Below are 26201 nucleotides of genomic sequence, written 5' to 3'. Positions count from 1 at the left end.
CCACAGCATCATCCCTGACACCTCACTCTCCTGCATCCTCCAGAGCCCGCCCATCACAGATCCCTGTCAAGCTGAGCCTCCAGTGCACTCACTCGTGTCCATCTCTGCTGCCTCCATCTTGGTCCAGGGTACCATCATCTCTTCCCCAGATTGTTACACTGCCCTCCTGCATTTATCCAACTTTTCCAATATCTTCTTTACCCTGCAGCCAGAGAGAGCTTTTCTAAATTCAGTTTAATCATTGGATAACCTTAGAAACCTTAGAACCTCTTTCCTTAGAAATCCTTTGATGACCTTTTAGCTATAGGATAGAGAACAAAATTCTAAACCATACTTAGAAGTACTGGCATGATTGACATTGGCTGTCTTTACAACTTCAACACTTAACGTCTCTGCCCTTCTTTTGACACTTCAGCCATACCCTTCTGTCGATGAGACGCACAGCCCAGGAACTTAGCATCTGAGCTGCACTGCTTAGAACACCATCATCTTCTCCATCACCACCTACCTATTCAGCTCCTTTTTCTCCTTCCAATCTCTCATATCGCAAGCATCTATCACTCAAGAAAGCCTCTCCCAAGCTGTCATTCCTGGTCAGATTTCTTAGTCTTTCTATAGCACAGTGTTTCCCAGCCTTGGCACTGTTCATGTTCTGGACTAGACAACCCTATATTGTGGGAAGCAGTCCGGTGCATTGTAAGTAGCATTGCTGACCTCCACCCGCTGGATGTAAGTTGTAACAATTAAAAAGGTCTCCAGACATAATCAATACTTCCTGGGGGGACAAGTTATTCCCTTTGAGAACCACAGCTTTAGAGCAATCACTTCTACTTCAGTCTGTGATGTCTGTTTTTCCTAAAAAATTGAATACTCCATGAGAGCAGGAAGTCTATGGTTTATGTGTGCGTGCACGGGTGTGTGTTTGTGTGTGTGTGTGTCTGTGTGTGTTGAATCAAAGAATGGGGGAAAAAGCCCAAAACACCATACGGGATTAATGTCACTATTTGATTCTAATCTCCAAAGTTCATTCTTTGGTTTTTGTCCAGAAGGAAACTTGAGAACTCCATCCATAGTATTATTGAATTTCAGATCAGTGTAGTCTTGAGGTAGAGTTCACTGCTGCTGCTGCTGCTAAGTTGCTTCAGTCGTGTCTGACTCTGTGCGACCCCACAGACGGAAGCCCACCAGGCTCCCCCGTCCCTGGGATTCTCGAGGCAAGAACACTGGAGTGGGTTGCCATTTCCTTCTCCAATGCATGAAAATGAAAAGTGAAAGGGAAGTCGCTCATTCGTGTCCGACTCTTAGCAGCCCCATGGACTACAACCTACCAGTCTCCTCCATCCATGGGATTTTCCAGGCAAGAATACTGGAGTGGGGTGCCATTGCCTAGAACATTAGTTCTCTAGTATATATGGTGTATATACTTCTGCTCTGTTGTTGGAAACCTCCAGATCATCAGGCTCTTGAGGAAGAGACTCAACTTCTCTAAATCTAAATAAGCATCCTCAAAGTCGTACTCATTCTTCACGTAGCTGTGTGGCAACTTGGTATTATTAACCACTTGGGAGAAAACTATACTTACAACATAGCTAAAATTTAAGCTCAAAATGGAATACAAAGTCTTTCTTACTAGAGGAATGTATATGGAGGAATGTACTCTCTGCCTTCTGTGAGGTTTTCTAGCAGATACAAATAGCTGATGGAAAAAGTAGATATAAACACACTAGTAATAAGTGGAAAAGTAGATAGGAGTGGGTATACAGAGCAGGTAACACTTGATTCTAAATGGAAGGAAACATCAGGAATGCCTTTCCAGAAAAGGTGACATTTGAACTGCTGTCAAAGATGAGTAGGCATTTTCTCAATAAAAGACCAAAACCTGCAAAGTTCTTGGGATTAAAAAGAGCACAGTGGGACACAGCATGTGGTCTGTAGAATGTCTGAGATGAAGCTGGAAAGGTTGGAAGAGGCTAGGACACGAGGAGCTTTAAATGCTGAGATAAGGAGTTTGGATTTATTTATAGCAAACTATCCCAAGGATTTAAAAAAGGAAATGATACGGTTGCATTTGTATTTTATAGAAATCTCTTTGGCAGAAGGTAGAAGACACCCTGGAATGTGTGAGAGTCCAGGTTTAGAGACCAATTGTTGTTGTTGTTTAGTTGCTAAGTCGTGTCTGACTCTTTGTGATCCTGTGCTAAGTCGTGTCTGACTCTTTGTGATCCTGTGCTAAGTCGGGTCTGACTCCCTTTGACCCCATGGACTGTAGCCCGCCAGGTGCCTCTGTCCGTGGGATTTCCCAGGCAAGAATCCTGGAGTGGGTTGCCATAGCCTCCTGCTGGAGACCAATTAGGGATCTGTTGTACTAATTTCCAGGAGAAATGAAAACCAACATGACTTAAGACAGTGACACGATAGGTGGGAGAAAGGGAATGACTTCCGAAGACAATGAGGAAGTGGAAATGACATGATGTTGACAGTGGTGAAAAAGAAGAGTCTAGAATGTTCCTCAAGATTCACACATCAGTGTGATTTCCTGCATGCATCATGAAGCCATTAACAAAGGGGATTTCAAAGGAATGGGTTTGAATGGACAGAGATGAGTTTGGTTTTGGACATGCTGAGATTAAGTCATTCGTGAACTCTGGTTATAGAGGAGCCAGGTCTGGTCCTCAGAAGAGAGGTCAGAACTAGAGATAGATTTGCATTGTCATGATGGGGTTGTCACTGATGCTGTGAGAATGAACAGGAATCCCAGAGAAAGGGTGAGAAGAACAGGGGCAGGCTTATTGTGTATCACTGAAGAAGAGTTTTCGATAAGAAAGCCCTGGTTCTGTCTTTATCCAAAACTTGAATCACCTGAAAGATTTATATTTTAAGATTCAGGAAGGCAATGTAATCAAATTATTTTTATGTCCATTTGCTCTGACTTATTTATTCTGCTGGTATCAATCAAGAGAACTAATGTTTGAGATGCCTTAAAATAATTTCTATTTACAGCTCTCTGTGAGCCTGGAAGTCACAAAATCTTTGTAAATTTTGCAAGTCTTTGAGAAAAGCCTTCATGAGATGCACTTTCAGACCACAGGCATATGGTGAGAGTGCCTGCCTTCCAAAGCAGAGACTAAGAAATAGAAAGGTTTGGTTATAGTTCAGATAGTTTTTGAACTGGTTTGGCAGTAATGGGTCAATTCTGTTTTAATGACTACATTTTATTTTCTTGATGGCATACTTTGTCTATGGATTTCCATATATATCTATTATAGAGCTTTTAATATTTTATCTGGCATATGGTCTTCTCATATTAATGATGAGTGTGAGGTTTAAAAATATTCACAACCTATAAGTTGAGAGTTATGTTTTATTCAGCAAGAAATTTTAGGACTTCAAGCCCAAGAGGCAGCATCTCAAGTAGCCCTGAGAGAACTGCTTCAAGGAGGCGGAGGCGAGGAGGGAGCTAGGTTAAATAGGAGTTTTGCAGCAAAGGGCAGGTAGTTTGAACATCAAAAGATTATTGTAAATTAAGGAAAGCCAGATATCCCAAGTTAAGGGATTGAGCGCTTTTCTGTCAGTGAGAAGATGCAAGAGTCTGGGCTCACTGAAGTCATTCCTTTGATATGTACCTCAGCTGTTTGGGGCCAGTATCCTGTGTTTTCACATCCTGAGTTTCCTCAGGACTCACTGGCCCCACGCTGGCGGGCTGCAGTCGCTGACGACTGTGACATCCTTATTTACTGATACGGCAGGAAATACTCCGTTTCTCATGGGAGGTGTGAATGTGGCCATTTTAATGACATAACCCAGTAGCGCTGCATGTAGTTATTTCATAATTGATGAGCTCAAATTAAGTTCTAGTCTGTTTTTTAATTGAAATACATTTGACATATAACATATAAATTTAAGGTGTGCATATTAATTTAATACATTTGTATATTTTAGTGATTGCCATTGTAGTGATTAATTAGCACCTCTGTTACATTAATGAATTATCTTTTTTTAACTGGTTAGAATAATTAAATTCTAGTCATTTGGCAGATTTGATGGTTGTAGTACAATGTTGTCATCTGTATTCTATATTCTACAATGTTGTCATCTATATTCTATATTTTCTTCCTATATTGGGCTTCTATTAAAATCTGTCTGCCAAAACCAGTTGTAAACAACCAGGTAATGTGAACAGATTCTCATATGAATTGATCTGAATGTTTATCAGCAAATAGATTCATTTTTTCCTATAAGACAAAGAAGCAACTTTTTTTGTATCTGTAGTGATATTTTAAATTGGCAGATACAATAGCGATGATAATACAACAAAATCTTCTGTCAGTTTTAATAATAGCAAATGAGATTTTTATTGCTCTATTTGTTTCATGATGCCCTTTTAGAAAAAGGCATTTTCCAAGGCCAGAAAAAAAAGTGATTTACCAATTGAAAGGCCATACAAAATGTTATTTCAAATTTAAATATAATTGGAATATACTAGCAAAAACTCACTCATATCAGAATTGAATTCACAAACTTAATGAATGACAAAATTGTTTATACCTAAGAACAGAACCATAATTTAGCAATAGATCTCTAGACACTATTTTCAAAATAATTTTTGAGTGTACTGAGAAATGACCAGGCATGTATGTTTTATACAGTAATGATACATTTTCCTGTAAATAGCATATTCTTAAAGAATTGGATTTAACTTTAAATTTTAATAGATTTTAGGATAAACTAATAGCTCAGCTGTTAAAATAATCCACCTGCAATGCAGGAGACCCCGGTTCAATTCCTGGGTCAGTAAATTCCCCTGGAGAAGGGATAGAGTATCCCCTCCAGTATTCATGGGCTTCCCTGTTGGCTCAGACAGTAAAGAACCACCTGCAGTGCGGGAGACCTGGGTTCAATCCCTGGGCTGGAAGATTCCCTGAAGGAGGGCATGGCAACCCACTCCAGTATGCTTGCCTAGAGAATCCCCATAGACAGAGGAGCCTGGCGGGCTACATATAGTCCATGGGGTTGCAAAGAGTCAGACATAACTGAGCAACTAAGCCCAGCACAATACTAGTAAAGTTTACCCAAAGGCACAGAGCCAGTAAGCAAAACTCAGATCATAAAGACTACAGAGCTTACATATTAAAAAAATTTTTATTTTATATTGGAGTACAGTTGATTTACAATGTTGTATTAGTATCAGGTATACAGCAAAGTGATTTAGTTATACATACATCTATCCTTTTTCAGATTCTTTTCCAATATAGGTTATTAAAGAGTACTGAATATAGTTCCCTGTGCTATACAGTAGGTCCTTGTTGATTATCCATTTTATATGTAGTAGTCTGTTTGTGTTAACCACAACCTAATTTATCCCTCCCCTATCTTTCCCCTGTGTAACTATGTCTGTTTTGTATGTTGTAAGTCTGTTTCTGTTTTGTAAATACCTTCATTTGTATCATTTTTTAGATTCCACATATCAGATCAGATCAGTCGCTCAGTAGTGTCCGACTCTTTGTGACCCCATGAATCGCAGCACGCCAGGCCTCCCTGTCCATCACCAACTCCCAGAGTTCACTGAGACTCACATCCATCGAGTCAGTGATGCCATCCAGCCATCTCCTCCTCTGTTGTCCCCTTCTCCTCCTGCCCCCAATCCCTCCCAACATCAGAGTCTTTTCCAATGACTCAACTCTTCACATGAGGTGGCCAAAGTACTGGAGTTTCAGCTTTAGCATCATTCCTTCCAAAGAAATCCCAGGGCTGATCTCCTTCAGAATGGACTGGTTGGATCTCCTTGCAGTCCAAGGGACTCTCAAGAGTCTTTTCCAACACCACAGTTCAAAAGCATCAATTCTTCTCCACTCAGCCTTCTTCACAGTCCAACTCTCACATCCATACATGACCACAGGAAAAACCATAGCCTTGACTAGATTCCACATATATGTGATATCATATGGTATTTGTCTTTCTCTACCTAACCTCACTTAGTATGATAATCTCTAGATCCATCCATGTTGCTGTAAATGGGATTATTCATTTTTTATGACTGAGTCATATTCCATTGTATATATGTACCACATTTTCTTTAAGAGCTTCCATATTTAATTAGCACATTGTGTGTGATGTTCCTCTTTCTTGAAGTGTGAATAGAGAACTCTGAGCTTCTTCCTGTCAATTTCTTGCTCCCTTTCTTCTAGGGCTCTCTTCATCTTTGCAAAGTAATCAGAAGTAAATGAATGGAAAGTATGGAAATGTCCTTGGCTTCAGTTCAGTTCAGTTAATTTCAGTTGCTTAGTCGTGTCTAACTCTTTGTGACCCCATGAATCGCAGCACACCAGGCCTCCCTGTCCATCACCAACTCCTGGAGTTCACTCAGACTCACGTCTGTCGAGTCAGTGATGCCATCCAGCCATCTCATCCTCTGTTGTCCCCTTCTCCTCCTGCCCCCAATCCCTCCCAGCATCAGAGTCTTTTCCAATGAGTCAACTCTTTGCATGAGGTGGCCAAAGTACTGGAGTTTCAGCTTTAGCATCATTCCCTCCAAAGAAATCCCAGGGCTGATCTCCTTCAGAATGGACTGGTTGGATCTCCTTGCAGTCCAAGGGACTCTCAAGAGTCTTCTCCAACACCACAGTTCAAAAGCATCAATTCTTCGGTGCTCAGCCTTCTTCACAGTCCAACTCTCACATCCATACATGACCACTGGAAAGACCGTAGCCTTGACTAGACAGACCTTTCTTGGCAAAGTAATGTCTCTGCTTTTGAATATGCTATCTAGGTTGGTCATAACTTTCCTTCCAAGGAGTAAGCGTCTTTTAATTTCATGGCTGCAGTCACCATCTGCAGTGATTTTGGAGCCCCTAAAAATAAAGTCTGACACCATTTCCTTGGCTTAAATGTAAATTAATACAATATACAAATTGAAGCTACAAATGGTAGAAATACCAGAAAGTTATGTGCTATTGCTTTCTTTGCAGGTTTACCCCTTAGGTGATAGGTCTTGCAAATTGGTGGCACCAATTTCATGAGACCTGAGGTGTAATAAAAGGTCTATTGATTTTTATTTTTAACACCTTAGTGCAGGTTTCAAATCCTTTGTTATTTATTATTTTTAGGAAGGTACGATTTTGTTGTTGCTGTGTTTCAGTCTCTAAGTTGTGTCCAATTCTTTGTGACTCCATGGACTGTAGCATGCCGGGCTCCTGTGTCCTCTACTGTCTCCCGGAGTTTGCTCAAATTCAGTTACAATTTACATGGAGTGAAATGCATTAATTCTACAGGGCAGTGAGTTGGACAAATGCATACACCCATGTCATCTACACCTTTATCAAGATGTAGAAGTTTCCATTTGCCCCAAAGAGTTCTCTCTTGCCCTCTCCCAGTCAATCCCTACTCCTTCCTCTCAGATTTCTATCACTGTAGTTTAGTTCCACCTGTTCTGGAATTCCATATAAATGGAGTCATGCAGTGTGTTCTTTTTTGCATCTGACTTCTTTAATAAATACTGTATAGTCTTTGAAGCTGATCTTGTCTGTGTGAATCAACACTTTCCCCCTTCTATTTTAGTGGTATTTCATTGTAAGACTATTGTTATAATTTATATATTCATTTTCCTGTTGGATGGATATTTGGGTTGTTCTGCTTTTTGATTATTATAATAAAGTTGCTGTGAATATTCTTATATATATTTATATATATATATATATATATATATATATATATATATATATATATTTGCAATCAAATGTTTTTCTTTTACCTGTGAGTAGAATTGCTTGGTCACACAGCAGATGTATTTTTAACTTTTATAAGATGTGGCCAAACCATTTTCCAAAGTGGTTGTACGGTTTTAAATTCTCATTTCATATTCCCGTCAGCAATGTATGGAAATTCCCCTTGTTCCAAATCCACTCCACATTTGGTATTGTCAGTCTCTTTAATTTTAGCAGTTTTAGAAGGTATCTTTTTATAGCTTTAATCTTTTCAATCTTTTTGTAAGATTAGAGTTTAATTTCTTTTAGTTTTTTTTAAAAAAATCAGAAATGTTCCTGGGCAAGCAGAGACTAGAGTTTTAAACTGTTCTGTATTGTAAAATCAGTGTATTTTATAGTTTGAAAAAGGCTGAAAATTTTAAGTAATAATGTAAAAATTTCCTGTAAGTCCACAATTTAGTTTTTTAAACATTTAATTTCATATACATAAATTATAGACTTAAACTCTTACATCATAAAGTGTGCCCTCAAACTTTGAATTTTATGACATAATAAAATTCAGTATATCATAGAGTATATCATGATTTATTTTACCATTTTTCAACTTTCTGGGATTTGGATTACCCCTAATTTTGTCCCGACATGAATAATGCTGTGTGTGGAACATTCTTATAACTAAATCTTGTGTATGATGCCGATTACTTCTTTGAGACAACTTCCTGCCAGATCACAATGTTGCCTCATTGTCCTGTTTCCAGTCTTTATACCTCATTGTCTTTAATAGAAATCCCAGAATAATATAAAATCCCACTGCTGCTATCACATGTCCTTATTGTGTGGCTGATAATTCCTGCCTCACCACTAAGATTTGGGCAGTGTATTTATGGTGGATGTTCTTTATTTTAGAAAGTAATGCTTCTGGAAGTTGCTTTCCTCATTAATTTTAGTTGTGATAAGTGTGCCATTCAGGGAGGTACTCTGTGCAGTTAGTGTAAAATGTTGAAACTTACACAGTCTGATTAGTTCTCTGAAACTCCTGTGTCACTGCCTTGTGTGTTACAGTGAGTGAAAAGTGAAAGTGTTCGTCGCTCAGTCATGTTTAACTCTTTGCGACCCCATGGACTGTAGCCTGCCAGGCTCCTGTGTCCATGGAATTTTCCAGGCAGGAGTACTGGGGTGGGTTGCCATTCCTTTCTCCAGGGGATCTTCCCAACCCAGGGATGGAACCTGGATCTCCTGCATTGCAGGCAGATTCTTTACCATCTGAGCCACCAGGGAAGCCCTATATTGTGTGAGAAGTCAGTGAAACTAACATCTGAGGAATGAGTTGATGTGAGCCAGGTGAGGGTTAGGGAGCCTGGTAGAAACAAGCAAGAGTGAGGGAAGAGGATGTGCTCTGACAGCCATAAGGCAGGAGCAGCTGCATCTGTGGAATGAAGAGTGGCCAGGGTGGCTGGAGCATAGTAATCTTACGGGACAGGGTGCTGGACAGGGCTGAGGGGGAAGCAGGGCTCTGAGGTCCAGGCCTCTCACTTGGTTCAAGTTTTTGACTGTTGCACTTTGCTAGAATGTGATAACAGTGACTGATATTAAATGTCCTTTTCCTCCTTTTTTTTTTTTTTCCCCATGCTTTTTCACCTTAAATTTCACTCTGGTAGATATTGGAATTGTGAATTTTCTTTTACATGAAAAATTTTTGTTTATTGCCTTTTTCTCTGGGCTTTACTATTTACATTTTTTTTCTATCTTCACTTTTTTCCCCCATAAATATAAATGTGTACAAAAGGTCAGACCCTTGAGGTGATTTTTGAATACTTCTCCTCTTGAAACTTGTGGTTAAGTACCTTGTAAGCAGACTTTATTTTGGTTGTATTTTATCACTTTTGACCTACTCTGAGTATCTGCCCATCTCTCTCCTTTCATCCTTTTTCTTCTTTCTTCTTTCCTTCCTCTTTTGGCATAAGGATTTTCAGTTGATCTTTACTTGAATAATAAGTGAATACAATGTTGTACAAAATTAACACATAAAGAAAAATATAAAAGCAGTAATAAAAGGCCCTCCATTTCCTCTCGCTTCTACTTCTCTTCCCAGAAAATTTGTAGCATCAAGGGTTTGATCCATGCACACACACTCATACTATGACTTTCACTAGTAAAGATTTTTTATTTAAAAATTATTTCTAAAAATCTTTGAAGCTTTTTTTTCTGCCTGTATATATGTATTTTTCTCATATTTTAAAGAGCTTCATTATATCATGTCATATGGCTGAACCAGTAAAACTACTGGTATATTCTCTGTTATTGATATTTCATTTGTTTCAACTTATTTACTAGACATTATACCATTAGTGCTTTGGTAAACTTTCTTGTGCATATATTTTTGTGCAAACATGCAAGTAATCCTTAAAGACAAACCCCTTTGTGTAGAGTGGCTGGTATAATCAAGTACAGACACTTAAAATGTTGATATTTCAAAACTGCATTATCAAGGGCTTTATCTATTTCTGTTTCTATGAGCATGAAAGTGCCCATTCCTAGAATTCTAACCAGTAACTGATATTATCAGTCTTTTTAACTTTTTCAGCCTAACAGATTAAAAATGAGATATTTTAAATTTCTATTTCCCAATTACTTGTGAGAGTAAGTACTTTTTCTCATTTTTATTTCTGTTTGTATTTCTGCTTTGAATTTCCTATTCACAGCAGGGTTGTGATTTTCTATTTCACATGCGTCTTTACATTTCAGTGGGAGGTTAGTAAAGGTTGCTTCAGGAGCTGCTATCCAATGCTATTTTAAATGATAGCTTTAAAAGTTGGATTTTGAAAATGATAGGGGCAAGGTTGAGCGATATCATTATGTAATGTCAGTTTCATGGACAAGTTCTTCAGCCCCATTAAACCTCAGCTGCCTCATTTATAAAGTGGGAATAGCAGTAGTACCTACTACAAATAGTACCTACTATTTGTCATGAGGGTTCAGTATTTTTGTGAGGGTTAATTAATATTATATGAAGTGCCTAGAATAACAGCTGGCACACAGATTCAACTGACATCATTGTTATTGTTGTCACTGTCGTTACTCCCACTTTTATTATCAATGTTTGTGAACGTGAGATGTGCCTTTGGGGAAAATGCCACGGAAGGAGAGACTTAGCACTGCTGGATACACTTTCGGGTCCCTGTGCTACCCAGTTCTTGATTTATTCCCCATTCTCCTCAGTTGGTATTTTCATTCCCAGAATTTATGCATTTATATCTCTTTCATGATTTTAAAAATGTGGTCCAAAAAGAAACAAAGAGGAAACTATAGTAATCGGGGCATATTTATGGGGGCGGAAGGGAGCTGCTGTTCAGGACCCTGAAGTCGCACGCACACACTGTGCTGTGAATCCTGTCACATGATGAAAGCTGGGTTTCAGAGGCACCTGCCGCCTTATCCAGCTTCTGCTTCAAAGACAGAAAGAAGAAAGGGAGGCAAACCTCTTCGTTTAGCCTGCCCTCAGCAAAGGCTTAGGGGATTTTCTGAGGCACAGATATGTGGAAGTTATGGTCATTTAGACTGACTCCTGATGGAATTTACATGCACAACTGGGAAGAAAAGGCTTAACTACTTCTTTAAAAAATCTTTAACAGAAGATAAAGGTGATGGGTCCCTTTTACTCCTGAAAGGGACCTCTGCATTCCAGTTTCTGATTGAATGAATGTAGGTACCTTGGTCTGCTTCCTTATCAGAACAGTCTCAGAGGAAACAGTCACTGCCAGTGAGGTTTGGAGCCACCGGTGAGGCCCATGTGCAGACAGCTTCACTCTTAACTTACAGAGTTCAAGATCTTTGCCTTTAGGCATTAGGTGTTGACCATATACTTGGTCTTCCAAGTCCTATTTGGAGGAGCAACCATTAAATTATTACTCTAGCACTCTGATTGGTAGTTATGATATCCCTAAGAATGGGCAAGATTTAAGGCATGGAAGATATTACCAGTTGGGGATTAGGAGGAATAAGGGAATTCCTTTGAAATATATGCCTGCCTTGAAGAGGGCAGGCCTGGAAAGATGACGGAAAAGGTGACATGAAGGTGTTTGTTGTCTGATGCAATGAGATGAAGGCAAGAGTGAATACAGAGGAAGGCAGCTTTGAGAAAGCGCAGAGCATAGTGACCTCACCTACTCCTATCTCCATCCATCCCATCAGCCCCACCCATTTTACCCTGGACCTAGAATTGGTAGAACGTTGAACTAAACGTAAAGAGATGGTTTCTTCTACTTCTCTCCTCTCTCATTTTTTCTTCCTCCTACCTCCTCTTATTAAGATTTTCACGGTTTATAATAATTTCTCTGCGTTACAGAGGAGACTGTGGATTAAAAGTGAAAAATTTCCTCTCCACTTGAAAGAGGATCAACCTGCATGTTGCTTTTCAGATTAACCATTTATTTAGTTACCTGCAGCTCAACTGGTAAAGAATCCGTCTGCAATGCAGGAGACCTTGGTTCCCTTCCTGGGTTGGGAAGATCCCCTGGAGTAGGAATAGGCCACCCACTCCAGTATTCTTGGGCTTCTCTGGTTGGCTAAGGGAATAGCCAACAATAAAAAAAATAAAGAATCTGGCTGCAATGTGGGAGACCTGGGTTCGATCCCTGGGTGGGGAAGATCCCCTGTAGGAGGGCATGGCAACTCACTCTAGTATTCTTACCTGGAGAATCCTGATGGACAGAGGAGCCTGGTGGGCTACAGTCCATGGGGTCACAAAGAGTCGGGACAGACTGAGTGATTTAGCACACACAGCATACTTCTCGTTCATTACTTAGTGAGATGGTTGGTCAACAGAATTTGGAGGGGATTCTGGAAAATACCAAATGTAAAAGCCTGGTACCTCAAATGATAGAGTCTGCAATGCAGGAGACCTGGGTTTGAACGCTGGGTCAGGAAGATCCTCTGGAGAAGGAAATGGCAACCCACTCCAGTATTCTTGCCTGGAAAATCCCATGGATGGAGGAGCCTGGCAGGTTACAGTCCATGGGGTCACAAAGAGTTGGACATATCTGAGTGACTTCACAAAACCAATATTTCATAAAAACCACTTCTATTTCTACCTTGTATATTTTATATGGTTTGACTACAAAAGAGATTAATCAGTTACCATTAACCAGGATGGGAAACATGAAGAGAAAAACAGATTGGAGAATGGAAGAATTTAGTTTTTGAAATCTTGAAGTCATTCAGTTGGCTGTTTTACAGCCAACTGAAAATAGGGGGCTAGAGCTCCAAAAAGAGGTTTAGGCTGAAGATTTGCAGTCATTACTTTTAAAAGCTTCAAATATCAATTGCTTATAGAAAACTGCTTTAGTAATAGTTTAACCTTCAATGAAGTTAAACACAATTGCTTTTTAGAAAATCTATTATGTTGTAAAGCTTTTTCTAATTTTTGGTTTTATAACATTGTTTTAATTTTTCAGTTATTATCCACTGTCAAGTTTCTGCTTGTTCTTAATTATTTCTCTTGTATCTTTTTCAGTTGATAATCTAATCCTAATGCATTTGTATAATACATTTTAGAGCAAAGAATAACTAATGGGATCCAACAGAGAGAAGAGAGAAGACTAATGAAAGGCAACCTCAGTTAGTGTGACCTTTTTGAATTCTGTATTGAAGGGTTAGCATTTATTTCTAATTAAAACTTATGAACTTATTATTGAAAATCTTTCATGAACCACATTCAAAAATAGAAAACTCTAAAATATCAAGGTAGTTATTATACATGTTATGATTTGCTAATAAACATTAAGACTAACTGAAACAGCAGATTTTAGTGAAAACAAATGGTTAGAATTGACAATCAGAATGTAAGCAGGATGTTAGTTAATTAATAAGACTCCCATTTCCTTTCACTTTGTCTTTTGCTGAACAATTTTGGGTGATACACTGTACGTGGACTGAATTTCATAATACCCATTTTTTCGTTCTTCTTAGCGCTCCCAAATTTGGTGAAAATCAGATCCAATTTACTTCGTCTACACGTCAAATATTTATACTATTTTAGCGATTGAGTTTTTAATTCTTTTCTACATCACCTTTACATCTAAATAGCACTTGTTTTCCACGACACTTTTATAACCTGCCTCTGTTTTTGCCTGTCAGATATAATACTGCTATTTTTTTTATTTTTAGTTTTTTTTTAATTTGGACCATTTTTAAGGTTTTTATTACATTTGTTACAATATTGCTTCTGTTTTATGTTTTAGATTTTTGGCCAAGAGGCATGTAGTATCTTAGCTCCCTGACCAGGGATCAAACCCATACCCCCTGCATTGGAAGGTGAAGTCGTAACCACTGGACTGCCAGGAAGTCCCTCATACTTCTATTTTAAACTTCTGAACTGCTTACTCTTCTTACAAATAGGGAGTATCTCTTGCAACTGTGTTAAGTCATCTATTGGTTTATTCACTGAAATGTTCATCATTTTTCTTTGTATATTTGTAAATGTCAGATGGAAACTTTTTGGGTCAGTGTGGAGTATAAAATAAGGAACATAAACAAGTTTTAGAATGTTTAGACTATTTCCAAATATTAGATACAGTATGAAATATTTCTTTGTTTTACACTCTGTCTAGTTATTCTGTGCATTTCCAAACATGCTTTGGAAGATAGTGTGTTAAAGACAAGCTTAACAGTTCTAAGCAATTCTGTTCCCATTCTCACAACTTTTTTCCTGTTTAAGAAGCCCAGGAAGAGCTGATGTTGTCCAGCTAATATCTGATGAACTCTATTGCCTATGTGTGAGCAGTAGTATTTTAAAGTAGTCACCTTACAGATCACAGTGTTCAAAATACAAAATTAAAATAGAAATCTGAGATTAGAAGTTTTAAATGATAAAGAAAGATTGCTTAGGTCTGTTGATACTTAGCAATCAAGTGAAACCGAGCAATAATTTGTCAAGTCTCTTGAATTTCTCTGAGTATAAAATATTCTTAAGTTTAAAAAAATGACTTATGTCACACTAGATGATACTTGAGTTAACCTCAGTGTAACAAAGATTGATATTTGAAAAAGTATTTTGTCTCGTTTCTGTGAAATTTTAAAGCACTTATTATTTTATGTTTTAATTATCATTCCATTCCACTTTCATGAGGAGGAATTTCTTTCAGCGATCTACTTTTTATTTGAAAATATATCCATTAATCTCAATAGCTTTTAATCAATAATGGAAAGCTGAGCAGATGACATATTTTGCTTTATTAATTTATTGCCACTTAAGCAATCCTTTTCAAGGCAAGAGTCTTTGTAATATTTCAGTCTGCACCACTCACTTCCGTGTGCTTTTTTGACACTTAGAGAATTCATCTCCATCTTGTGGTATATGAGTTATTCTATTTATTAGTATTGAAGAAAGGAAATTGGAGGTTGCAAATCAATTACAGAGAAGTAGCTGCTATTTTTGCAAAGAAGCTATGGGAAAAATGAGGACAAATCAGGACATGATGGTCCACAGTTTGGGATTGCGTTCCAGTGGCCTCTTGTCGGGGGAGGGGCTGACTCGGGGGATGATGAAGTCTGGTAGGAAGTGCTTTGGACATAAGCACAGAAGGATGAGCTTGACTGAGTAGAAGTGATCCAGAATTTTCCTTCTTATGTGTCTAACTTATTCTGCATCTCTGCAATAGCAGTTGAGTGTCAACAACTTTAAGTGAAAATCCGGCACTGAACTCCCTAAAGATGAAACATTCGGGGGACACTTCTAACTGTCTGCATTATGTGAATCAAAGCAAAGAGAATCGGTAACTGTTTCAAATCTTGCAAGAGCAACCAGAGATGTTTGTGCCCCTCAATAAATGGTGAACCATAACTAATAAGGAACTACTGGTTATTTCTTTTTTCACATTTATAAAATATCATTGACTTTTTATTTATTTAGTGTGCTATACTATTTTAAACAGTATGAAACTATATATTCATTACTCTGAATTTTATTTTGGGTATACTTATTTTTCTAAAAGGTCTTAAACAGCACCACTGCATATTACCATAACATACAAAAATGGACTTTCTTGTGAATCTTAGAAATTAAAATAATTCTTAACTAAAGCCATGTCATAGTTTGTTTTAATGTTTTCATAAAACTGTCAGAAATTTTACATCAACTAGCCTCTTTTAAAAATAATATCAGGGGTGGGGCCAAAAAAAAAACAATAAAAATAATATCAACCAAATTCCTTAATTGTAGCTCATGTTTAAATATTCTAATAGTGCTGCATATTTTTGTTAGTATACTATAACATACAGTCCTGTTCCTTTGGGTGAGAGGATCAGATTGGATACACAGAGGAAATCACCCTGACGTGGGACCAGCAGCTCTGGATGATGGGACCATGTGCTGTCTGTCACTCATCAGCTAGAGTGGGCTTAGGTGTGTTGACCCCACCTCTTACATCTGTCCATGAAAGACTGATGAGCTTCCATTGACTGAGAACCTGCTCTGTGTTGGGCAGCATGATTACAAATCTTCACAGCAGTCCTTCAAGGTAGGCATCACTATATCCTTTCATAAATGAAGAAGATGAGGCTCAAGCAACTTGCCCATGGTCACATAGCAAATGAGCAGCAGATGCTGAGATTTCAAACCATCTGGATATAAGCCCATGTGTTTTATACCACAGATTTATAATCATCTGAGTTACTTATATTTCAGTTTTGGAAATCACTATCCTGACCATTTTTTTCTCCTTTTCTAAACCTTTTTTTTTTTTCTACTGTTGTGAATTCTTCTGAAAAACTACTATTGATTTTTAACTAACCACATTTTGAGCAGTTCTTCCTTGACACAGTTTTCTAAATCTGATTGGTTTTTCAGTGTTTCATCACAGATCTTCTTAAGACAAACTAATTGTACATAGTCTGTCAAACTGGGTGTGTCTGTTCTCATCCATTGATATAACTGTAAATAAAATTATTGAAAATAGCATTCTCATACCTCTCAGAGTGAGGATTCTTTTTAGGTTCACCTTTCACATCTTGTCTCCAATTTATTGTGGTCTACTTATTTCATCAGGTAGTTGGGTTTCGTTTGTGATCTCTCTGTCTGTGCTTTTCTCTACAGAAATAGACAAATCAAAAGAAAACGTGCAGCTTGTGAGACTATTCTGCTGTCAGAATGGCTAATTTCTTTCTGTAAATGATATACAATTATAGAGTTTTGGTTTATCACCCAGAGCTGTGCTAGTTTGTTCTTTGCAGAATTGAATTCTCTTGCTTTCTTATATTTTCATCCTACATCCTGAAGTCCAGCTGTATAAAAAATGTCTTCATGCTCAGAGGTTCCTTTTGTAATGGAAAGAGACTTTAATTGCTGCAAGGCTGAAGGTATCAGCTGTGATCAAAAATAGCTGCACTGTTTTAGCAAGATATACATTAATTGCCCCAGTGGTTGAACAATGTTTAACAATTATAAATGAAGGAGTTAGCCCCTATAGGATCAAGAAAATAATTTCGAGCTATTTTAGTTATTTTTAAAAGTTCTGACTTGAGCATTCTTATCATCTTATTACTTCCAGTAACTCAGCTTCTTTTCGGTGCTTACATCCTCAGCAAATCCTGTGACAAGCTATGCTTCATCTTATGCCTCTGTACTTTTGTATCTGGAGATTATGGAATTGAGAAATTGACTTTGACATAATTTTATAAAATTAGTGTGGTAAGATTAGCCTTTCTCTTTTGTCTACAGATCTGATATCTGACCGCTGTAAACCTTCGTAGGTCAGTTCTAAAAGTTTAAGAAATGGGGAAAGTGGAATGGAGTGGAGTGAGGTAGAATCTGCCCCCATCTGTTGTAAATCCTGGAATGATATTTATTAAGCTGTCTGAAGTCTAAGCCAGAGTTAGGCTCACTTAGCTCCCTAGGTTTATATTTACCTATAAGTATCATATTGCTTGGTCATTTTATGCATGTTGTCAGTACTGAATAAAATGTATTAAGTAGATATTATTAGGAAGGGCTTTGTTTAGAATTCTTTGCATATTGCAATGCCCAGTGGTAGAATTTTCTACTAGTTGAGTTGACACATTTTACATGTTTTTTTTTTCATTTTATTCATCTAATTATTAAAATACATATAGCAATACATGACTGTGTCTCCAAAGAAAGTAAAATATTTCCAGATAAATTGATCTGTCCTCAAATATACTTCTCCAGGGGAAGAAAGTACATTCTTGTCAGTTTGGCATGTATCCCTTCAGACCTGAATTTGATATATTTATATATTATATATATGTATATACATATAGAAAACATACAGTTTTATATAAATTTTAATACAAATATTATACTGTATAAATATACATATATTTGTAATAATATTTATATAAATCAGTACTGTATTATACTATTCAACATACTGTATATTGTTTATCATTTTTCAAGAAAATTTTTCAGAGTTTTCCACTTAGCAACTCTGGTTAAAAAGAGTTCCATACCACCATTTCTTTTTTCTTTAAAATTTTTTAACATGAACCATTTTATCAAAAAGTCTTCATTGAATTTGTTACAATATTGCTTCTGTTTCATGTTTTGATTTTTTGGCAGTAAGGCGTGCAGGATCTAAGTTCCCCACCAGGGCTTAAACCCACACCCCCTGCATTGGAAGGTGAAGTCTTAACCACTGCGCCACCAGGGGAGTCCCCCGTACCACCATTTCTATCTCAGGCAAAACTGTGAAAGAGATGAAATTTTTTCTTGGCCTCTGTTATTTTGTTCATTATCTTTTTTATCCATTCTTGTTTTTCAATCCATCCTCTCTCCTTCCTTATCCTATCACTGAGACACTAAGGAAAAGATTCCTGCCCTTGACTTTGAACTTAAGTCACTGTATTACTTACAACATGTGTATTAATCTTTAGCACCAAATACAAAATAAAGTACTTTGCTCCAGTTAAAAGAGCTTCCAGTTACCAGTAAGTCAATGTGGAAAGGTTTCAGGGAGCATGAGATTGCTTCTTTGTCCCTGAAGTTCCACCTGTTGTGTACCCACTCTTTCAGTGAGGCCATAAAACCAACTTTGCCCGAGTGTTAGGGGAAAAAAAAACCAAAGCACAGATTTTGTACAGGCCTTACATCTGATTATGGAATCATTTGTTTGTTTTTAATTTTATTTTATTTTTAAACTTTACAATATGGTATTGGTTTTGCCATGTATCAAAATGAATCCACCACAGGTATACACGTGTTCCCCATCCTGAACCCTCCTCCCTCCTCCCTCCCCATACCATCCCTCTGGGTCGTCCCAGTGCACCAGCCCCAAGCATCCTGTATCCTGCATCAAACCTGGACTGGTGACTCGTTTCATATATGATATTATAGATATTTCAATGCCATTCTCCCAAATCATCCCACCCTTTCCCTCTCCCACAGAGTCCAAAAGACTGTTCTATACATCAGTGTCTCTTTTGCTGTCTCATATACAGGGTTATTGTTACCATCTTTCTAAATTTCATATATATGTGTTAATATACTGAATTGGTGTTTTTCTTTCTGGCTTACTTCACTCTGTATAATAGGTTCCAGTTTCATCCACCTCATTAGAACTGATTCAAATGTATTCTTTTTAATGGCTGAGTAATACTCCATTGTGTATATGTACCACAGCTTTCTTATCCATTCATCTGCTGATGGACATCTAGGTTGCTTCCATGTCCTGGCTATTATAAACAGTGCTGTGATGAACATTGAGGTACACGTGTCTCTTTCAATTCTGGTTTTCTCAGTGTGTATGCCCAGCAGTGGGATTGCTGGATCATAAGGCAGTTCTATTGCCAGTTTTTAAAGGAATCTCCACACTGTTCTCCATAGTGGCTGTACTAATTTGCATTACCACCAACAGTGTAAGAGGGTTCCCTTTTCTCCACACCCTCTCCAGCATTTATTGCTTGTAGACTTTTGGATCGCAGCCATTCTGACTGGCGTGAAATGGTACCTCATAGTGGTTTTGATTTGCATTTCTCTGATAATGAGTGATGTTGAGCATCTTTTCATGTGTTTGTTAGCCATCTGTATGTCTTCTTTGGAGAAATGTCTATTTAGTTCTTTGGCCCATTTTTTGATTAGGTCATTTATTTTTCTGGAGTTGAGCTGTAGGAGTTGCTTGTATATTTTTGAGATTAGTTGTTTGTCAGTTGCTTCATTTGCTATTATTTTCTCCCATTCTGAAGGCTGTCTTTTCACCTTGCTAATAGTTTCCTTTGATGTGCAGAAGCTTTTAAGTTTAATTAGGTCCCATTTGTTTGTTGAGTTCCAGTTTATAATTTGAAATCACAGGCTCCTCTACCCAACCAGAAGGAAGGTAATGAAGTTTTAAGATTGTTTAATACATCCACATATAAAGGAGATAGATTATTTGCTCTTAGAATATGTAAAAGTGTGCACCACTACAACTGTTATGAGATAATGATGGTTGCAATATAGCTAACAACCCACTGGCCCTAAAAAAAAGAACTTTTATGTTTTCTACCATCAGGCTTTTGGCTCTTTTGGGGTCATTTTGGATCCCAAGCCTTAGAACAATTTTTATGGCTACTTACATATAACTCTGGTTTTCAAATTCACAATCCTGCTGATGTTTTCTACCTTGAGGAATGCATACCTACTTATTATATGTCAGTCATGATGCTAGCCATTTTTGTGTACTTCATATTTTATTAAAGATGTCAGATTTAATATGGCAAAGATTAGGATACCCATTTTACACGGGAGGCCTTTGAAGTTCAAGATCACTTAACTAAAGTGGTTGTTTCATAATTCAAACTGAGTTAATGTTAACTGCAGTGTCTGTTTTTTCCACTAAGCTTTACAGCTTCTTTTTATATCCTTCATTTTCAAACAATATTGCGTAGATTTTTTTTTATAAGCAGTCTTGCATTGTGTTTTGGACTCTCACTCTAAATTAGTGTCATTTTGGAGCAAGTTTAAAAACTAAACTATGGAGTATTCATAATTAGGTATGAATGTAATTTGTTGTGTTGAAAATTCTGTCAGCCAAAACCCATTTAAAGTCTTGCTGATAGAAGTTTTCTTTTCACTAAGAGCATCTGCTAGCTAAAATAATGACCAAGAGAGAGAAGCCACTCAAATAATCAAGTCTGTTCACTGACTAAACTGATTTCTCTGTTCCCAAATTCTTAGATTAATGAAGACCCTGAGTTGTTTTGAGGGATTACATAAAGAATTCTTCTATGCCTAGTAATGTCTTCCCAGTGTTTTGAAGAGGAATTAGAATTTTATTTCTCTGCCCTGTCCAGTTATCTGACACTTTTTTAAAACTTATTTATTTTTGATTAAAGAATAATTGCTTTACAGTATTGTGCTGGCTTCTGCCATACATCAGCATGAATCAGGCGCAGGTACATATATGTCTCCTCCCTCTCAAACCTCTCTCCTACCCGATCCCACTCCTCTAGGTTGTCACAGAGCCCTGGTTTAAGTTCCCTGAGCCATACAGCAAATTCCCAGCGGCTGTCCATTTTACCTATGGTAGTGTATGTGTTTCCATGCTGCTCTCTCCTGACACTTTTTTTTTTAATGTAATGGACTTGTAGTTTAGCATTTCACCTTGTTTTTGTTGTTGCAAAATTAATTTAACTACTTAAAAGTATTTCCCTGTTAAAATATCATATTTACACCTAGTGGAAATGGCAACCCACTCCAGTGTTCTTGCCTGGAGAATCCCAGGGACCGGGGAGCCTGGTAGGCTGCCGTCTATGGGGTCGCACAGAGTCGGACACGACTGAAGCGACTTAGCAGCAGCAGCAATGTGTCTATGTATTTTATGTTGCACTGAGCGAAAACACTGGAGAAGGCAATGGCACCCCACTCCAATACTCTTGCCTGGAAAATCCCATGGACGGAGGAGCCTGGTAGGCTGCAGTCCATGGGGTCACGAAGAGTCGGACACGACTGAGCGACTTCATTTTGACTTTTCACTTTCATGCATTGGAGAAGGAAATGGCAACCCACCCAGTGTTCCTGCCTGGAGAATCCCAGGGACAGCGGAGCCTGGTGAGCTGCCATCTATGGAGTTGCACAGAGTTGGACACGACTGAAGTGACTTAGCAGCAGCAGCAGCACAGTGAAAACACAAGTGCTCTAGAATGACCTGTTTTTGTATTCTTAACTGGTATCTTTACTCTGCATTGGTATTTGAACTCATCAAAACAAAATGTATTATTCTAAATGGGATTGTTTTTTTTGGTCTTGTATTTCTTGTCACAGTTCTAAGCATTTTGCTTTGCAAAGGTAATGCTGTTTTGAGTCTAACAAAATATCTCAAGATTATTGAGTATATTTATGCTTAGCAATGGAGAACGAAATGACAACCTACTCCAGTATTCTTGCCTGGAAAATCCCATGGACAGAGGGGCCTGGTGGGCTACAGTACGTGGGATCACAAGAGTTGGACACAGCGGCTAAACCACCAAACCACCACTACCATGCTTAGCAAACTTTAAATAATCAGGAAGTATATTTGAAAAATCAACTTATTCTTTTGAATTTTGAGTGAATAATTTAACTATTTCACAAGGTGAGATACCTCTGGTTTTCAATGTGATTTATGTTATTTAAATAGTGAAGTTGTTACTGAGTTTTGGGGACTGTGTTGTGACATGGTGGGAGATGTACCATTGAGACACCAAAAGTTGTACCTGTGTTTGCTTTATCCACTGGAACCACTGCTGAGGATTTGTGAAATGGTTTAGTAATAGCATTCAGAAATGCATTTGTCGCCGATGTTTCAGGCAAGATGTTCTGTGTCTGGGCATTTCTTATTTTGGCAGGATCTTCTAAATAGTGATTCAAATTTTAGAGGACAAAATTCCATGAAGCCCCTGGCAATATCATTAAGTCTACCCCCACCTTTACAGTCAATCTTACTGCATGTTTCAGTTAAGTTTGACTGTCTGAAATACAAGCCAATTTCTAATTATCCACCCCTGCTTGAGACGTTGTCAAGAATGCTGTTCTGCTTGAGGCATTGTCACAAGAGCATATATTGTTCCATGCCTAGAAATGTCAGTTAATATTGACAGTTTTATTTTTGTTATTTTTTTCAGAGCATCAGGGCATCGGGCCTTATCCTGTTGGAAACAATCCTTTTTGGGTCTCTGCTTCTATACTTTCCAGTGAGTAACATATTTTTAATTGCATTTTTAAAATAACCATTTTACTTTGGTGTATATGTATATTTGCTTGTATATACTATATTGTTTATATCTGTGTACAAATTTGTATATCTGTAATTATATTGTTTACTGTATAAATGTAGATGTAAATGGCTTTACAGATATTCGAATCCTGGCTCTTACCTATTGGGTGACCTTAGACAAGTTGGTTAGCATTTCTAAACTAACCTTGGTTCCTCCTGCAAAATGGTGCTAATAATACTTTTCTTCCCAAATTTGTAAGAAGCAGTGAAGTGCTTAAGTGAACTCACATGAAAGGCATGCTTGGTATATACATATAAATACTGGTTTCCTTCTTCTTCCTCCCTACTTGAATCAGAACCAGGAGACACACCAAGTAGTTAATGCTGATAATTTCCAAGTGGTTATGTAGAAAAATAAACAGAGTAAATGTGTGGGGTACTAGTGGTGTAGATAATCATAATCTAGACCTTCCTATCACACTAGTTATTTATCTGTAACCAGAAAACAGTATTGATGCTACTGATTCTATTCAACCAACTTCTGTCCAGCAGTTCTTTGGTTAGTGTCATTTCTCCTGCACAAACCTGAGTTCTGTGAGAGTGATGGCCTGTCTCCTTGTGGCTCACTGTTGTGTGTGCAGCACAGACCTAGTGCCTGTCTCCATAGTGGAAGCACAGTAAATATGCAGTGAGTGAATGGACGAGGTTACACGTGCATGCGTTTAAGAAATATACCCTAAAGTAGTGACTGTTGTCCTGTTGAAATAGCCTGCAAAGAATCTCCTTGATTGTAGAAGACCAAGAATGATAGTCCTTATTCTTTAGTTAGTGCCTACTAGTTTTTAGCTAGGCATTAAAACGCTTCTTAACATTATTTTTAGGTGTTAGTAAATTTGGGTTCATTTTTTACTTATAAGATTCATACTTATTCAAATCCAGTGGCCATAATAAAGGATATGGGTCTAAAATCTACAGAAGAATTTTAAAGCCTTTTAAACAGAAGAAGTAGTCTAGAAAAGAAGGATGTTGGAAAGAATAGTAAATATTAGGCTGCTAAATATTCAAAGCAGTCATTAGAGACCCTTTCATTGACTGGAATCCAGTTTTGAAAACCATCTAATGGACCTATACCTGTGACATCAACTACAGAGAAAAACAGGAGAAAGAAATGGAAACTTAAGGAGCACAAAAGATAACACTGATTCTACTTGACAGTTCTGTTATGCCTAGGAGGAAAAAGGGAAGAGAAGACTTACCAAATCAATCCTGTCCAGCAGGAACCTTAGGATACCTCACTGTGTTGACTTCATCTTTAACTAACTGTCTGTTTCATTTTTCATAACATAAATTCTTTCTTCAACTTCTTGAAATATTAATGGGTAGCTCTCCAGTTCATGCTGTGTACCTTGGTTTTAAATAAGTTAGTAAACAGTGTTCATGCTCTGGTGGCACAAAGGGCCAAATTATTTAATGAAGACTTGGATATAGCATAAAATACAGAAGGAGAAAAGACATAAATATACTACCAATTGAATATGGAAAAGAAAGTAATTTTGTTTTAGGTGAGAGAATGGGGATGATGTCTCAGAAATTGATAAATTTCTGAGATTTTTGATAAGTTGATTAAAACCTCTGGCTACCTAGGGAATGTTTACGTACGTGGGTGTACATGCATAGAAATTTTTGACAAGAGTAAGTTGGTCATTAGCTCAAAGCTCATTGGCTTTCTTAGATTTTGCAGAAATGAAGTTTATGACTTTGAGCTTGAGTTTTTCCTATAAGGAGGACCTCTGTAATAAGTGAAAAAGGTGATTGAGTAAATAGAGCCAAAGGATCTAATAATTATTTGACGGTGTAAATGTGACCTCTACGTATCTGTTAAATAGCTTACTACTTTCTCTGTTCCTTGTGTGGCCTGTACCAGAATTACTCATAAAATTTTTACTGGGGGTTACAGTTGTTTTTTTTTTTTTTTTTTAAGTGTTCTTGAGTAAATTAGAATTGTTTTTCGAGCTAGGTAACTCCTTGGAAGGACGCTTTGAGGATATTCACTGTTCTAGTGAGTTGTTATGCAATGAGCCTTTTCTTCTTTTTATGCTGCATATTGTTGTACAGATTTGCAAGAATTAAGGTTATTTTTGCCTTTTCTAAGCAATCTTAGACTACAGACGATTTCATAACAATGCTTATATTGGAAAGTCCAAATTAGAGATTGTCATCATTCTGTAGATAAGGACAAACCAAAATCTGACTAAATTTAGCATTGTTATAATTGGGTAGCAGAGAGCTGAAGCATTTAAAACATTTTCTTACAGACTCTCAAAAGAGACTCATGATTTGAAGCCCATAGATTTATGAACAAATGATTAGTCTTCATAATCACCTAAATAAAACTTGCAATTTATAAAAGAAAGAAAAAAACTTTAAAAATCAGCTAAAGTATGTTTTTCTTGCTAAATCATGTAAAATGACATATTATGGATTAGTAAAGCATATTAAATAATATGGATTCTAGAGGTTTGTTTTTGGCTTAGCTCAACCACCAGTTTCAGCTAATAGAGTGCATTTTTTCCCTCTAACCTTGGTGATCTATTTGATTGGTGGATGTGCCTTTCTATAAAGGACACCAATACATGTATAAATATGGTACTCACAGGTTGTTCCCCTAGACTCACACCCCCCAAGTCCTATTAAGAAAAGAGCTGTAAAATATTAGAACCGGAAGGGATATCAGACACAACTTAGTCTTGATTCAGCCTCTGTTTTGCAGTGAAAGAAGAGAGGCTGAGAGAAGTTGCAGCTCCTCCAGCTTTCCTCCGTTAGGTGATGAGAAAGCCAGGAAAAGACTAGTCTCTGGTCCCCTGGCCCAGCGCTGCCTTCAGTCTGTGACACTGTTTGTGATCAAGGGGATGGATGTGAGATACAGGTGGTGTTACGCAGTGTCATCAGGGAGACCTGTGTTCTGCCCGTGGATCAGTCACCTTTCCTCTTCAGGCCTCCAAGGCAATAAAAGGCTCAGAGAATAAAACAGGGAACCAATTTAAAATAGCTTGAGGTTTGGCACTAAGGAGTTTGATGTAAAACTCCCATGAGCTTGGATGGACTGTATTATTGAACCACATGGAGTTTCTGATATTCAACTGTTTTACCTACAAAAGCAGAAATGTCATCTTTCAAGCCTAATCAGTCATCCTATTAGACCATGCCTGGAGAAGGAAATGGCAACCCACTCCAGTATTCTTGCCTGGAGAATCCCAGAGACAGAGGAGCCTAGTGGGCTGCCATCTATGGGGTCGCAGAGAGTCGGACACGACTGAGC

The 26201-nt window shown here is 37.7% G+C and overlaps 1 protein-coding gene across 1 annotated transcript in view; it reads left to right on the top strand.

Annotated features, from left to right (window-relative positions):
- GPR158 (G protein-coupled receptor 158) overlaps window positions 1-26201 on the top strand; it is a 302373-nt gene that overhangs the window by 194215 nt on the left and 81957 nt on the right. Inside the window, exon 5 of the mRNA XM_027559934.1 lies at window positions 22791-22859. Coding sequence (XP_027415735.1) covers window positions 22791-22859 — 69 coding nt within the window. The remainder of the gene's footprint in view (window positions 1-22790; window positions 22860-26201) is intronic.

The sequence above is a fragment of the Bos indicus x Bos taurus genome, chromosome 13 (genome assembly GCF_003369695.1).
Source record: "Bos indicus x Bos taurus breed Angus x Brahman F1 hybrid chromosome 13, Bos_hybrid_MaternalHap_v2.0, whole genome shotgun sequence".
In the NCBI taxonomy this organism is placed as follows: domain Eukaryota; kingdom Metazoa; phylum Chordata; class Mammalia; order Artiodactyla; family Bovidae; genus Bos; species Bos indicus x Bos taurus.
Note: the sequence above shows the minus strand (reverse complement) of the source record. Positions and strands in the feature narration are given on the sequence as shown.